This window comes from Euprymna scolopes, chromosome 8 (assembly GCF_053919585.1).
Source record: "Euprymna scolopes isolate OS-2025 chromosome 8, ASM5391958v1, whole genome shotgun sequence".
Lineage (NCBI taxonomy): Eukaryota > Metazoa > Mollusca > Cephalopoda > Sepiida > Sepiolidae > Euprymna > Euprymna scolopes.
In genome coordinates this window covers 88,147,688-88,162,499 of record NC_136489.1, presented here as the reverse complement: position 1 = coordinate 88,162,499, position 14,812 = coordinate 88,147,688, and the positions used below count along the sequence as shown (strand labels likewise).

The 14,812-nt window shown below is 34.7% G+C and overlaps 1 protein-coding gene across 1 annotated transcript in view; it reads left to right on the top strand.

Moving 5' to 3' along the window:
- The window catches only part of LOC145283629 (FRAS1-related extracellular matrix protein 2-like), an 855,643-nt gene that overhangs the window by 795,497 nt on the left and 45,334 nt on the right, over nucleotides 1-14,812 (top strand). Inside the window, exon 9 of the mRNA XM_080132581.1 lies at nucleotides 9,755-9,904. Coding sequence (XP_079988707.1) covers nucleotides 9,755-9,904 — 150 coding nt within the window. The remainder of the gene's footprint in view (nucleotides 1-9,754; nucleotides 9,905-14,812) is intronic.

The window sequence follows — 14,812 nt, the reverse complement described above, 5'->3', positions numbered from 1 at the left end:
ATAGAGATTCATGGATTATCTAAAAAAAATAATACCTTGTCCCTTAAGATTATTAGGAATATACGGAAGAATCATAAAATAATTTTATTAGATTCGATACAAAACTATGGCCACGATATTAACATGAAGACGTTTTGTTATTGCCTGAATATATATCACAGCACCGGAGGATATCTCACATGGGACTACAAACACACTTAGTATGCGCATGCAATTTTGGAAGGAATAAAAAAAAAGATTAACAATCGGGACAGATGGAATAAGATTATAGTTTACATCAGTCAGTGCTTTTGCCCACGCAATATATGTGCTAGATTGGGGGGGGGCTCAGTGACGACTAGTCTTTGTAAATCTATCAATTTTAAATAAAATTTCAATATTTATCCAATACTGTTTCGGAATTTTGTAGATAAGTTTTGATAATTTGTATTATTTGGATTATTTGAACTGATATTTTTATCTTGGCTTTTATTTTCACAATGTTTCTCAGGTGTACTTTTTGAACTTGGGGATCATTATACCGAAGCCGGGAGTCTATATAGAAAAGATGCATTGGAAAAGTCAAAGGTTACATCTTAACTACAATTATTTCTGAGCTAACAATCCTGATGAGTTGTCACTTTTGGGTGTGCGTTTGTTGGATGAACATATTGTCAAATGAATTTGCTGGTTTCTTGTTTGTTTGTTTGGGTTTTTTTTTTCTACAGAAACATTGTAGCATTTTAGATCCTGGTAAATTTGGGTCAGAGCAAATAATGAAGTTATTTGTTGTTTTTTTTCTTATTGAGTTTGTCATCTATTATATAAAGTGTGTGTGTGTGTCCAAGAAAATTAAAATACAACAAAACGAGCACCCACAAAGTTAGTATATTCTTTATCAACGTTGCCATGGATGAATAATATCTAAAAGTTAAAAATTATTCCTTCTTTGTGGATCAACTGCGCCAGAGTTCGTCAGGGAGGTAAGGGTCGTTCGTCAGCAGTTTCCAATCATATCTATAATATAAAGAAGGAGAATGAAATGTCTTACATCATTATTTTTTTTTTTTTCAGTAGTAATGAATGACTTTGGCGGAGGTCAAAAATGAGTAACAAAGAGAGGTGTGTAAAACACGAAGGGGGAAATATAGAGAAACGGATTGAAGAAGAGGTAGAGAGACAAAAGTTGATATATATATATATATATTATATTATATATATATATATATATATATATATATATATATATATATGCTAAACCCACTTTTTAACATTGTCTATTTTGATTTTTATGACCCCGGGCAACGCCGGATAGCACTGCTAGTTTGATTTGAAAAGCAAATTATAATAATTGGTGGAATCTAATGAAAACATGAAACAAATATAGAAGATACACAGGTTTGATGAATTAATTAAGGGATATGGGCTTAGGAAAAAAAAATGAAACAAATAAAATGAAAATACTCTAGTACAATACAATTTTAATAGTGTTTTAGTATAAGCCAAAGTACATACAAATCGTTTAGGCATAAAAAGTGATAAAAGTGATATATCATTTTGAAAAGTAACTAAAATTGTGAATAATTTTAAAATATTATATATTCATGAATTTTAGTAAACAGTGCAAACAAAATGAGAACGTGACTTGCATTTTATTAATTGGAAAAGACATTCTTCAGGTGCCTCAAGGGAGATCTTCGAAGTTGCACTGCCATCATCATAATTTTTTGCAAAATATAAAATGTTAGATATTCAGAGATAAGATTGAAGAAGGAGTGGCAGATTGAAGAGAAAGAGACATGGGAAAGGGAGGGGCAAATTGAAGAGAGGAATATATTGAAGAGATGGGGAGATTGAAGAAAGAAAGCGACATGATGAAGGGAGAGGTAGATTAAAGAGAAAAACAGATTAAAGGGAGAAAGACACGGCAAAGGTAGAGACAAATTAAAGGTAGAAATATATTGAAGATATAGACACATTGGAAAAAAAGAGACAGGATGAAAAAAGAAACAAATTGAGGAGTGAGATAGAGACTGAAGAGCAGCACAGATTGACGAGAGAGACATTGTGAAGAGACAGACAGATTGATGTTGAAGAAAAATAGAATCAGTGTGAAGAGAGATTAAAGAAAAAGACAGAGTGAAAAGAGAAATATACAAAATAAAGAGAAAAAGGATAGATTAAAGAAAGAGACTGGTATAAAAGAGTGGAACATGGTGAAGAGAGAGACAAATTGTACAGAGAGAGACAGATTGCAGAGAGAAAGACAGAAATATAAATGAGAGAGAGAGAGATTGTAAGGAGAGACAATGTGGAGAGAGATTGAAAAAAGAAACTGATTGAAGAAAGAGAGAAAAACAGGATGAATAGTAGCAGACATTGAAGAGAGAAAGAGACAGGGTGAAAAGAGGGAGAGAAATTGAACAGAAAGACAGAGTGAAGAGAGAGGGTAAGTAAAGGGAGATAGCTTAAAGGGAAAAAGAGATACAGAACGAAGATATAGACAGAGTAATGTGAGAGAGGAAGAGAGAGTGGTAAAGACAGATTAAAAAGAGGCAAAGAATTATGAGACAACTTGTATTTCTGCGATAATTAAATGGGGAAAACATTGAAGAGGAATCGATAGTAAAGCAACAATGATGTGTTCTTTCGTTTACAAACGTAAGTACACAATTTGAATGCCTACTGGAGAGAGGGACAAATGAGAGAGAACTTGAATGCCTATTGGAAAGAAGGACAGATTGGAGAGAACTTGAATACCTACTGAAAAGAGAGACAGATTGGAAAGAAGTTGAATGCCTACTGGAGAGAGGGTCAAATGGGAGAGAACTTGAATGTCTACTGGAGAGAGGACAGATTGGAGAGAATTTGAATGCCTACTGGAGAGAGGGAAGTATTGGAGAGAACTTGACTGCCTTCAGTAGAGAGAGAGACAGATTGGAGAGAATTTGAATGCCTACAGTAGAGAGAGACAGATTAGTGAGAACTTAAATGCCTACTGGAGAGAGGGACAAATTGAAGAGAACTTAAATGTCTACTTTAGAAAGGGACAAATAGGAGAGAACCTGAATGTCTACTGGAGAGAGGACAGATTGGAGAGAACTTAAATACTTACTTGAATGAGAGACAGATTGGAGAGAACTTAAATGCCTACTGGAGAGAAATTGAATGCCTACTAGACACTCTTCTCGAGTATGTAAGGTTTCTATGTTCTATGTTTCTGTCTATATAATACTATGCATCAAGACAACCTGGCATGAGGACACTTTTTGCTACAAGTAAACTCTAACTAAATATTCAACATCACATAGTGTTTGTAACTCAAATAAGATCTCCTCTGGCTTTTACAAGGAATGAGGCACATTCTCAGAGTGATGTTACCTAAAGTAACAGCACGAAGCTGGATATTCCACCAGACCAGATGTATTCTTGTCCTGGAATCCAGTAACGAAGATTTAACATTTTAAATAATCAATTGGGGAAAATTATGTTACCAACATCTTTACTAGCTTATTGTTCGAGAAATAAAGGAGAACTATAATGGAATATTTGAATATCTATACGTCTCATACAGAGTTCAAGTGCTTGCCCCAGGAAAAGTACCCCTTGATTTATGGGAACTTCAACTGAAGTAAAATGAAACACCCTAGCAAACTATCATAATACAAATAACAAGTTGATTATTACTTTGCATTAACATTTCATAGTAATAATGCCACAAATGATTATACTTTGTAGAAACAGAAGATGTGCTCTCTCTGTACACTTGTAGACTACTGTAGTATGAAATTTGGGAGACAAGACGAGTCCGAATTATATGAATTATCAATCGTCATCCCAAAAATTCAGAAAACCAATGATTACATCCAACCCTATGTTTGACTTGGTATTCCCATGAAGTTCAACATACTCTTCAAAAAATAAAATCAAAATCTAAAAATCAAACAAATCAGATATTATGAATAGTCAAATCTTACACTTTAAAACCGCATTCACAATAATAGAAATGTCACAATCTTACTTCGAAGAAACAAAGTGTGCTCTGTCTGCCACCAGCACGTGGAAACAATAAAATGCAAGAGGTATGACTTTTATTGAGAAGAACGTAATAAGCCCACATGAAGTGGTGAGATTCGATGAGCATAAAAGTGACCAAACTTGAAGGGCAAATTGCTTATGTCTGATTACTGAACATCCGCCAGTTCATTTGTGGAAAATTTACTACCGTCCCATAGGTTTATTCTACTTTGACAGAATTTCTAAACACATTTCGAATGAGATAGTAATGTGTATTATCTTAGGATATCCGAAGTCAACCCATAAGACAATGGCTACCAATAGTAAGCTCAACCGCACTACCCCACATAAGGAGGAAAGAGGCAACTCAAAAATAGATTTAAAACGTTGAGGAGGACACCAGAGACTTACCAATCCAGCAAATTTTAAAAGATGCCCTCAGATACCTTCCGACTCATGTCCCGAAAGCCCTTCTACAACTCAAAAATCAAAAGATTCGATCCAGTTGAGACATGGAAGGAGGAATGGAAAAACAATACTCCCAAAAGAGGGGACATCATTGAAGACCCAACTTTGCACCTCCCAGGTTTTGCTACAAGTAGTAGGAAACAGTGGGTAGCCGCAAACCGGATCAGAACAAGACAATGCAGGGTTGCAGTAAACAAACACAAGTGGAGACAAATAGACTTCCCTATGCGGCCAAAGTGCAAGGAAGCTCCTTCCCCAAGGACATAGATCACATGATCCTACACTGTCCAATCCCCTGACTGGAAGTAGCCTATGCAACACAGTCTATCTAACTTAAGACAATTTCTCAGACTGGCTAAAAAATAGTGGTATAGACGTCTAACCCATACGATATTAGTACTAGTAAACTAATATCATTAGAATGCTTATGACACCTCTTCCACTGAACAACGTTGGAGAAGTTCAAATCTTTCTTCAAGCATCCTTACACCACTATTAAAATGAGGGCAAAGTTAGACATAATGTAATTTTTTATGTGGAGTAAATCCAACTCCACAAAATAGTACTCTAGATGAGACTTTTTAAAAATTTCACCAGTCAATATGGATTTCTCCTCCTCTGGCTGAAAAAAGAATAGGTACTACGCTTTGATCCTAGACAACGAAAAAACAAATTTTGTTGATGCTGCGAGTATCTTTCTATCACAGACAAGATCATCATATTACAATGAAGCCTTTCTCATCCATTTTTTCACAAAGGAACAGGCACAGCTTTCAAGGTCATCAAACATCCCAGCAAATTTTTGTAAAAGATGAGTTTTTATGCTTTTTTTTTTCTTTACATAAACATCTTATCTTATTCAAGGTTTTTTATTACGGGTAGGGGAGTAATCGCTTACCAAGGCCCAAATGCCACACAAGGATAAGCATTAATGTGTGTCAAGTAGCCGGTGCGACAACCTCCTCCCCCGATGTAATTGTGGACCTTGGGTAGGGTTTAATTATTTAATAGAATGGCTCAACAAGAACTTCTTTATATTTGACTTGAACAGGACCATGTTATAGTAAACTGAGAAGCAGCCACGCGGAATTATGCGCCATAGACGGGTAGTTCTAAGAAAGAAACGTTGCTCATTGAATATTGTTTGTTTTTTGGCAAAGATAGAGGACGAGGGAAACTGTTGAGAGTTGCTTTAGCTAGATGTTGTTGAATCTCAGGTAAGAACATGCTATGAAAATAACAATAGAGCAGAGATAGACCCAAATGTCTCTTCTGTAAAAAAGAGAAAGTATATAGAAGAAAGGTCCCCTTCCACTAGATTTCGAAGCCACTTTTCTACCTTGTCAAGGCAGGAAAGGATATTCTTAACAGTTCCTCTTCTGATATGTAAAAAAATGCAGCAATCATTTGCAATAATTTGACTCACAGTTTTCAGGTTTAGATCGCAGTGTAGTGTCTGTTCTGTTCAAAGTTGATGAAGAAATCTTCCATCTAAACTGTGTAAAGTTTTATTTGGGGAAGTGTATTTTCTCCACATTAAAAACCGACGTTGTCATTTAACTTTGCCCTTGTGGGAAGGCAAGCATACAGAGACTCACAATCAAGTACTCGTGACAAGAACTTATGAACATCCCAACAAAAACTGTCGTATGAACATGAGTGGGCTTGAACACGGTACTCACGTCGTCAGTCTGTGCGGATATCCACTTCACTGTCACCACCTCCCATTTGAGATATTTATTTTCAATTTTCAGAACTTGTTTTTCAATTCCGGTATAGACTCCACAATCTGTTTATCAATATTTACAAATTGGAGTTAATTTCATTTAAATGAAGATAAAAAAGATTTTAGTTTTGGCCAACAATTTGTTTGTTTGTTATTTTTATAACGTTTTTTTTTTTTTTTTCATTTTCTCTCTAATTAGTTCTGACAAGTCATTTTTCAAACTTGAGTGTTTGCTAATATTCGTCGACATTTCAAAAACTGCGAATCAAAACAAATAGAAAACATTAAAACAACAAAACAAAATGCGCAGGCTTTTATTTGGCGGCTTGTGGATATTAAAAGGAAACAACTTGTGATAGTGATAGATCGCCGATAATTTAGCGCCGATACTTCACTTATCATTTGACACTTGAAATCGTCTTCCGATTATTGCAGACAGATGGAGTTTTAGAACAAAAAGAAATGAAAACGATTCGCTGAAACGTCTATTTGTCTTTGAGAAAAGTTTTACTTTCTAATTGTACATAAAGGTTTTAGTTTACGGATATACTTGATTTGATCAGCAAACAATAAACATCTTATTTCCCTTTTGTTATTTAATTATTAGCTTTATTACTACTACTACCACGACCACTACTACTACTGCTACAATGTTCTAAAAGTATTAGTTGCTAGGTGGCGAAGAGATCTGTATCAAATTCTTAATACAGACGCAATACCGATTTTTCTGCCATTGATAATCTATCATGATTTTTAATCTAGACACAACCACTAGAAAGAAACTTGATACTCATCCTGCAACCAGACTAGTTTACTTAACGGCCAACAGCTGGCTCTATATATGAGACACTATTATTTTTTTCTGTTTAATCTGCATCTGCTAGTGATTGTCTCCCTTTACTTTAAGTTTTCTTTTTCTTTTTTATATCCTAGTTATTATTTGGCAGGTAAACTCAAGCAGCAGCCATGTTAAATATATAAATATTTGTCTTTGAGAACTGTTTAACTTTCTAATCGTACATAAAGCTCTTAGTTTATGAATATACTTAATTCTATCAGTAAAAATCTTATTTCCTTTTGTAATTTATTTACTACGACGACGACGACGATAGTGGTCTTAAATTATTGGTTGCCAGGTGATAAAGCGAATTGCACCATTGTGTTGTGACCAACAGGCCTGCATTGTTTTGCAGACAGAAACAGCAGTTTGATAAAAAGTTTTTATGCTTTAAATTCTTAACACAAGTGCAATACCGATTTTTCTGTCACTGATAATCCGGCACCGCTTTTAATCTGGACAAAATTACACGAAAGAGACTAATTTACTGAACGGCCAACAGTTGGTTCTGAGTGTAAGAGACACCATTAATTTGTTGTTATATTTGCACCTACTGGTGGTTATCTCTCTTTATTTTATGGGTTTTTTTTTCTTTTCATTTTAATTCTAGTTATTATTTCATAGAGATTAAATATAAGTATCAGTGTTAAATATAAACACCGGTGTATTTCCATCCAAGAAAACGTTTAATCATCATTACCATCATCATCATCATCTTTGGTTTCACGCCCGTTTTCCATGCTGGCATGCATGTAAAAAAATGTTTTTAAATTGATTTTCAAAGTAACATATGCGTGACCAGGTCTTTTTATCTTCCTTTCCCTCAAATATATTTTATCATTTTTAACCATGTTTTCATTGGCTATGAACTGAACCTTCTACCTTAACTGTTCTACATCTACTAACCCAAGAACATTCATCTATTCTTTCAATGTAGCCATACCATTAAAGTCTCCTGTTCTGCAAACAGCTTCATATGCTATCCAATTTTAGTGTTCTGGTGACATCAGAACTAAGCCTGTTTTTAAAACATGTACGTCCATCGTATCATTCTTTGACAGTGATGTTTCGGTGAAGGGACATGTTAGGTGTATAATTAGTGTGTTAGAAATGTGATGATAAATTATTATTATCATTATTATTATCATTATTATTATCATCATCATTATTATTATCATCATTAGTATTATTATCATTATTATTATCATTATTATCATTATTATCATTATTATTATTATTATCATCATCATTATCATTATTATTATTATCATCATCATTATTATTATCATCATTATTATTATTATTATCATTATTATTATTATTGTTATTATAATTATTATTGTTGTTGTTGTTATTATTATTATTATTATTATTATTACTATTATTATTATTATTATTATTATTATTATTATTATTATTATTATTAAGGTATATTTGATGGTTCAGCAAAAGTGTTAATTCAGTGAGACTATGGAACTAAGATTTGGTTTAACTCGTTATTCATTGAATGCACAGGATAGATTTTTATTTAAACCATAAAAGGAATCCTGACAGTTACTAACACTTTGAACAAGAATGGACCTGGAGTAATGACTGTGACTCAAGCTTCCCTAAAATCTTCAAATTTGGAATCTTACCACTGGATGCAGTTTCGTCTAATACCAAAGACATAATATTTCATATAATTTTTTTAGTAGTAGTAGTAGTAGTAGTAGTAGTATATGTTTATCTGTAAAAATGGTAATAAGCAACCCACATGAGGTGTTCTTATATCACTATTATGAACAACTGGGTAGCGTTGTGTTGTAATCGCAAAACAGCGATTCGTTTGTCTGTTTCTGTCTCTCTCTCATTGATATGTTTTACTTGTCTCTTTGTAGTGGTAAAAAGTAGATGTTATTTTCCTCTCTTTTTCTCGTTTCTACTGAAATAAGAAGCAATTAAAAAGACCAACAAACAACTCCATTATTTACTCTGAGATTTGATTGTTCTTTCTTAAATAATCATTACAGCAATTCGCATCAAGATGAAATGTATCTAGACCTTCTAACCCCAGTAAGTTGGTGGACGTCGTAAAATCCGGGTTTGCTCACTTTTACATTAAACATCCCAGAAGCTGGAACCCTTTAACTTTTCTACAACTTACTTCCTTCCATGACATAAACACCAGTACACAACAACCTGACTTCTAACTTAAACTGTAATTGAAAATTCTATATTCTTGTCTAACTAACCTTGCATGGACTTGTAATTTTAAATCCTTTTTTACACACCCAACATCCCATTTTTGTTTGTGTTATATCTTTAATTGAACAAAAATACACAGATATAAAATAGAATATAGATTTATTTCGCCAGGTGCAATAATAGAAGTCCGTGTCGGGTATCAGGAACTAGTAAGTGAGTTGACCAGTAAACCACTGTGTTTGCATTTCAACTCGCAGCTCTAACTGGCTCCAGACAGTTTGTTCTCCTTAAATATAAATGAACCGTAGTCACAAGTTTAACGCACATCACAACAGTCTGTAATAAATTCTTTTTCTAAAATCTGTGAAATTTCTTTTGTATGAAAGCTACATACAAAAATAATCTACAATAACGAATGCTAATTCCTTAATATTAATATCTGATATTATCAATAAAATTAATATATGTATAATATATATATATATATTTTATCAGTATATGTGATATTAGTATAATTAATATCATTTTTGTTTTTGCAGAGCCTGTAATATATTTTGGTGATGCTGTATATCATGTGGACGAAGTCGAGCAATATGTTGACGTCAAAGTCTGGCGTGTTGGGACTGACCTTTCCCGAATGTCCAGTGTCACAGTCAGATCAAAGGGAACTGATACTCGATCAGCAGAAGGTAAGGAAATTCATGCAACCGTCTTTTATTTTAGGAACTTTCCAATTTCTGATGTCATCATTCTCTATCTGTCATAGCACCCAAAAGATCTTCCTTGAAGATGAATGTATCTTGTTGTATCCTATCTGGAAAAGTTAACTTTCGTGATTGATTGTGAGATGATGGGTGCCTCACCAGTGCAAATGATGAAACAAGATCATTTGTGGCACGTGCACAATGCCCAGCCAACTGAACATGTCTCTTGCAAACTGAGGTTGATACTCTCTGTAAGTTTCCATATATCACTTCTAAAGTTAGGTCATTTCGCCATGAGAGATTGAGTACTCTTCTCAAAAGACGTGCGTAACATCCATCCAAACGTCACTGTTGTTTTGCTGAAAGAGTCTAAGTTTCAGATTCATAGAGTAAGATTGGTTCAATGCAGAAAACTTGGATTTCGAATTTACAAGCAAGATTGGATTCCTAGATCTTCTCCATTTTGTTAGAAGCAATCCATGCCATTCCCTTTCTAATGTAAAAGTCTTTCTCAGAGTTCCTGATGTGTGATCCTAGGTACTTGTAGTCAGGTGAAGCCCTGTACAGTTTGCAGCTTGGTCCACCAAATATTGACTGTTATCTATTTACTTACCCACGAAAACAAAGTGTGACACAAGGTCGTTTTTAATGTGGAAGAAAACCAGCTCCCCCCAAAAGAGGGCACTCTGGCAGTTTGCAAAAAATAAAATTGTGTTAGTATAAAAGGGTTTTCCCCTCCATTGACTAAGGACAATTTGAGTGCAGTATCTGAACAGACACCACACTTCAGCCACAAGTCCAGTACGAGTACCGGATATCGAGTGACACCTTACAGCTTAGTCCTTCGGTATTTATTGAGATTGGAATAGTCTATTAATAGGTAACATGTTAGTTCTGCCGCAACATAGAGACTACCGGATTATCATATAGTATTGAAATTAAAACGCTAATTAGATTATCACGTAATATTGGAATGAGAGAGACCGCGGAATTATCATATTGTATTTGAACTATAAAGGCTAATCAGAATATCAGATAGTATTTAAACTAGAAAAGTCAGCTGGATTAAAAAATGTATATCCTTGCGTGAATTTGTTATTTTAATCCGAATAATGAAGCCCACTGTGTAGACACTCACTCCTAAACTTACTGGCCCATCAGGATTTCACCTGAGAGAGGTGGTATTCCATCAGGTCAAACCTCTCTTCTAGTTGTCACCATTTTGTTTTCTATTCTCATTTTCCTAATGACAAAAAACAACTAAATGAATCTAATCAATTTTTCCCAGTTATTTGTGGCTGTCATTTGCCTTTAATACTCACATTAATTCCTTATCGGCCAATTCAATTCCATCTGTTGTGATTGGCTGCTTTTATTGCACGTTTCTTTTTGCAGCTGATCACTTCCATTCTGATGGCCTTGCAAAAAGTCCTCGCTTTAATCAAAGTTTTTCCTTTTTCTTTTTTTTTTTTCATCACGTTTTGCTTGTCATGCATAATTTGACATCATCCATATACATTAGGTGATTAACTCTTCCCGCCATGTTTGACATTCATACCTTCCCCCCTTGTTACACAAATTTGTATGCCATAGATTCATTATTTCTTACTTGCTAGGAATTCTCACACCAGCCGTTTTTACAGATTTCTAGCTGATTAAAATTTAAAAAAAAAAAAAACGGTTGCTTTCCTTGGAGTCTGAGTGACAGCAAGTCTTCCCAAATTTCCAGTACTTTCCATTACATTATTATTGTAATTTACTTGACGTTCTCGCATCAGCCGTTTATCAATAATAATGGCATTTTCAGTGACAATAATAAGCCTTCTTTCAATTTCTGTACTCTCTGTATGCTTCCAGTGCAGTTCCGAATGGTGCTATCCTTCCTTAGTCTCTCAGTCATATTGAACCGTGCACAGTCATTTTCTCAGCAGAAAAGCTGGTACCCTTTTTACATCTGGGTGTGTGTGCTTGCAGTACCTACTATTCCCTTCTAACTATTAGTCAAGATATTTATCCCCCCCCACCACAACGTGATAATGTAAGACAAGGGTCACAAAGTAGGATTAAAGAGCTGGCACCCAAGAAGAAGAGCATTCTAGCCTGCAAAAAAATGCCTGAGCAACCTTGTCAGCATTCCCCGGTAATGATGCCTTAGGTGATTCGCAATAAACTACCTTTCTTCTTAAAGGAAGAAATCAAAACTTGGAAAGGTGTACCTCTTTTAACTGCATAGGACCACAGCCATACCTCAGCCAACAAAGAAAAAAGCATTGAACAAGGGCTTAGACTTTGGTAACTTTAGGGCCCAAGGGAAAAACTAAGCTTAAAATTGCTTGACTTCCTTAATCTGATGATAATCAGTGTATCAAGGTTTTGTTGTTGTTGGGTTTTTTGTTTTTTTTTTTCAGAATTATATTTAAAAATAGCAACTTGTGTTCAATCAATCATATACTATTATCTATTAGAGATTTAATTAAAAGAAATGATTTATTACTTAAGGACTCTTCCATAGAATGCACACTGTGATAATAAAAGCAAACGTCACCACTTGTCTTTATTGGCTATTCCTTAGCTCAATGGTAAAGATAAAGGGTTGATATGCAGTGAAAAATGTAGAGAAACAAAACAACATAGCTTCCCATCTTGTATTGAGTAGTTCATTTGGACCCTGAAGAGCAAAAATGTTGTATGGGATTAATTCTTTTGAGCTCATACTTAACTAAGAAAAAAAAAGCATAAAGCCTCCCTTTGACATTCCTATAAATAATGAAGCCTAATTCAATGCAGAGAAATACGGGCTACGGTGGGTACAAGTGTAAAGGTTTTAATTCCACCCTAGTGAGAAGAGAATGCATAAGACCAATTGAACCGAGTCTAATTGCATTGGGCAGAGAGACAGAGAGAGAAAGGGTTCATCTCTAATAGAAAAAACAATTTTATGATCAAAGCTAATAATTTTGAAGTGAAGGTTATATTAATGGAACACTAACGGCCTCCTAAAAAGCCTGTTTTGTTTCTCTCTTAATTCAAGGGAAAAATCAAGCATTAACAGATGAGGCACCGTTTTTTAATTCAAATATAAAGATGATTTATTACTTAATTACGCTTCCATAGAATGCACACTGTGACAATAAAAGCAAAAGTCAACAGTTGTCTTTATTGGCCATGGCGTAGCTCAATGGTAAAGATAAAGGCCACTAAATAGAATGGTTATCTTTTTTTTTTCTTCTGACCTTTAATTAGTAGAACCTTGTCAATTGTAAGGGTAATCTCTTCATTATGAGGGTGAGTCCACGATTACCAAGAGGTGATCTCTTCTCTTCACTAAGACCCCTTTTCGCTAGCTTCTCTTTACTTTATCACTATATTCATGGAAAGTGCTCGACTGTGCTCTAATCTTTGGTTTCTCCTTGTAAGACATTTACAGCGAGAACTCGCCCTGCTTCCACAAAAAAAAAAGACTTTCCTTTCTCCCTCCATGTGCCTAGCATTAGTCGGATCACCTTTGGAACACCTTACTGTAGGATCTCCTCCCTGCTGGTTGCAACATAGTAATCTTCAAATCCAATGTCAACAAATTCATAAACCGACCCATGAATAGTCAAACACAGTTCATATAATTTATCAGTGTTAGTACTCCTATAGTGTTCTGCATCTTTTGACTGATAATTATTTCCATCTCATTAACCCTCATCCTTCAGTGACTCTTGGCCTTTATAAGTTACGATCAAATAGTAAAACATAAACAATCCAAAACATAACTTTTTTTAAATGAATATTGAATTGTGGAAAAGTATGACCCGCTCTCTTAACCAAGTAAGTAATGACTATTCAGAGACGCAATGTGTGTCATGAAAAACAAATACAATAGCTATACAAATGCACTTAAATGGGCATACACAGTTATGATAACAAGAGTGGTCTAAGCAATGATAGCAAGTGCAAATTTTGCCACACAGAAGTAGTGTGTGTGAGCCACCTGACATCCAACTGTAAGGTTCTGTTTGATAGCTACTATACGACCCGATACAATGGAGTATGTAAATATGTCCACTGAATGATCTGTAAAATGTTGAATATAGAATGCAGCAGCAAATCCTGGGAACATATACCAGAAAGAACAGTCGGAAATAAGTTATACACCATCCACAATGGATGTCCAATTCCTGCAGCTACATACCCAGAAAACGGAGCCATAAAACTTGAAATAGTGATATGGGACAAGAAGAAGAAAGAAACAACCTTAGTAGAAGTTAGTGTCTCCCAATGATGTTGCATTAAACAGAGCTGAAAGGGGAAAAATATCTTATGTATGACATGAAAATCTGTATCATTCCACTTATTATAGGAGAAACTTGACTCATGAAAAAGAATTTAAAAAAGTGCCTGGCAAATATACCTAGTGAACCAAGTGCAAGAGAGATTTAAACAATTGCACTTAAAGGAGCCGTCAGAATCTTGAAATGATCTCTCGGTTGGAATACTTGCGTTAGCGGGTGAATGTTTGGCATCCAGTAGGATTCTTCAACCCCAACTTGAACAAACTGATAACAATTTTTAAAAAAAAAGAACGAGTGTTTTTAAGATGCGTCCATTCGATCTGTGTATTTCATGATGAAAATGCTATTTCAAATTTAAGTGTGGCAGACAAAGTGTTATATATGAGATAGTTATCTTTAAGTGTGACTGACCAACAGACTAACTGATTAAGTGACAAAAACCTCGATCGAGATGTTTGCATGCATCCTACTAAACAGCATAATTTCAGTTCCACATTCACGGCCAACGTACGGACTGATGGACAAAATCCCTGATAGATATGCTTGAACGCATCTAAAATGTGGTAGAACCAGAAAGGGTTTCGGAAGAAAGACACAAACTCGGTATTAAGTG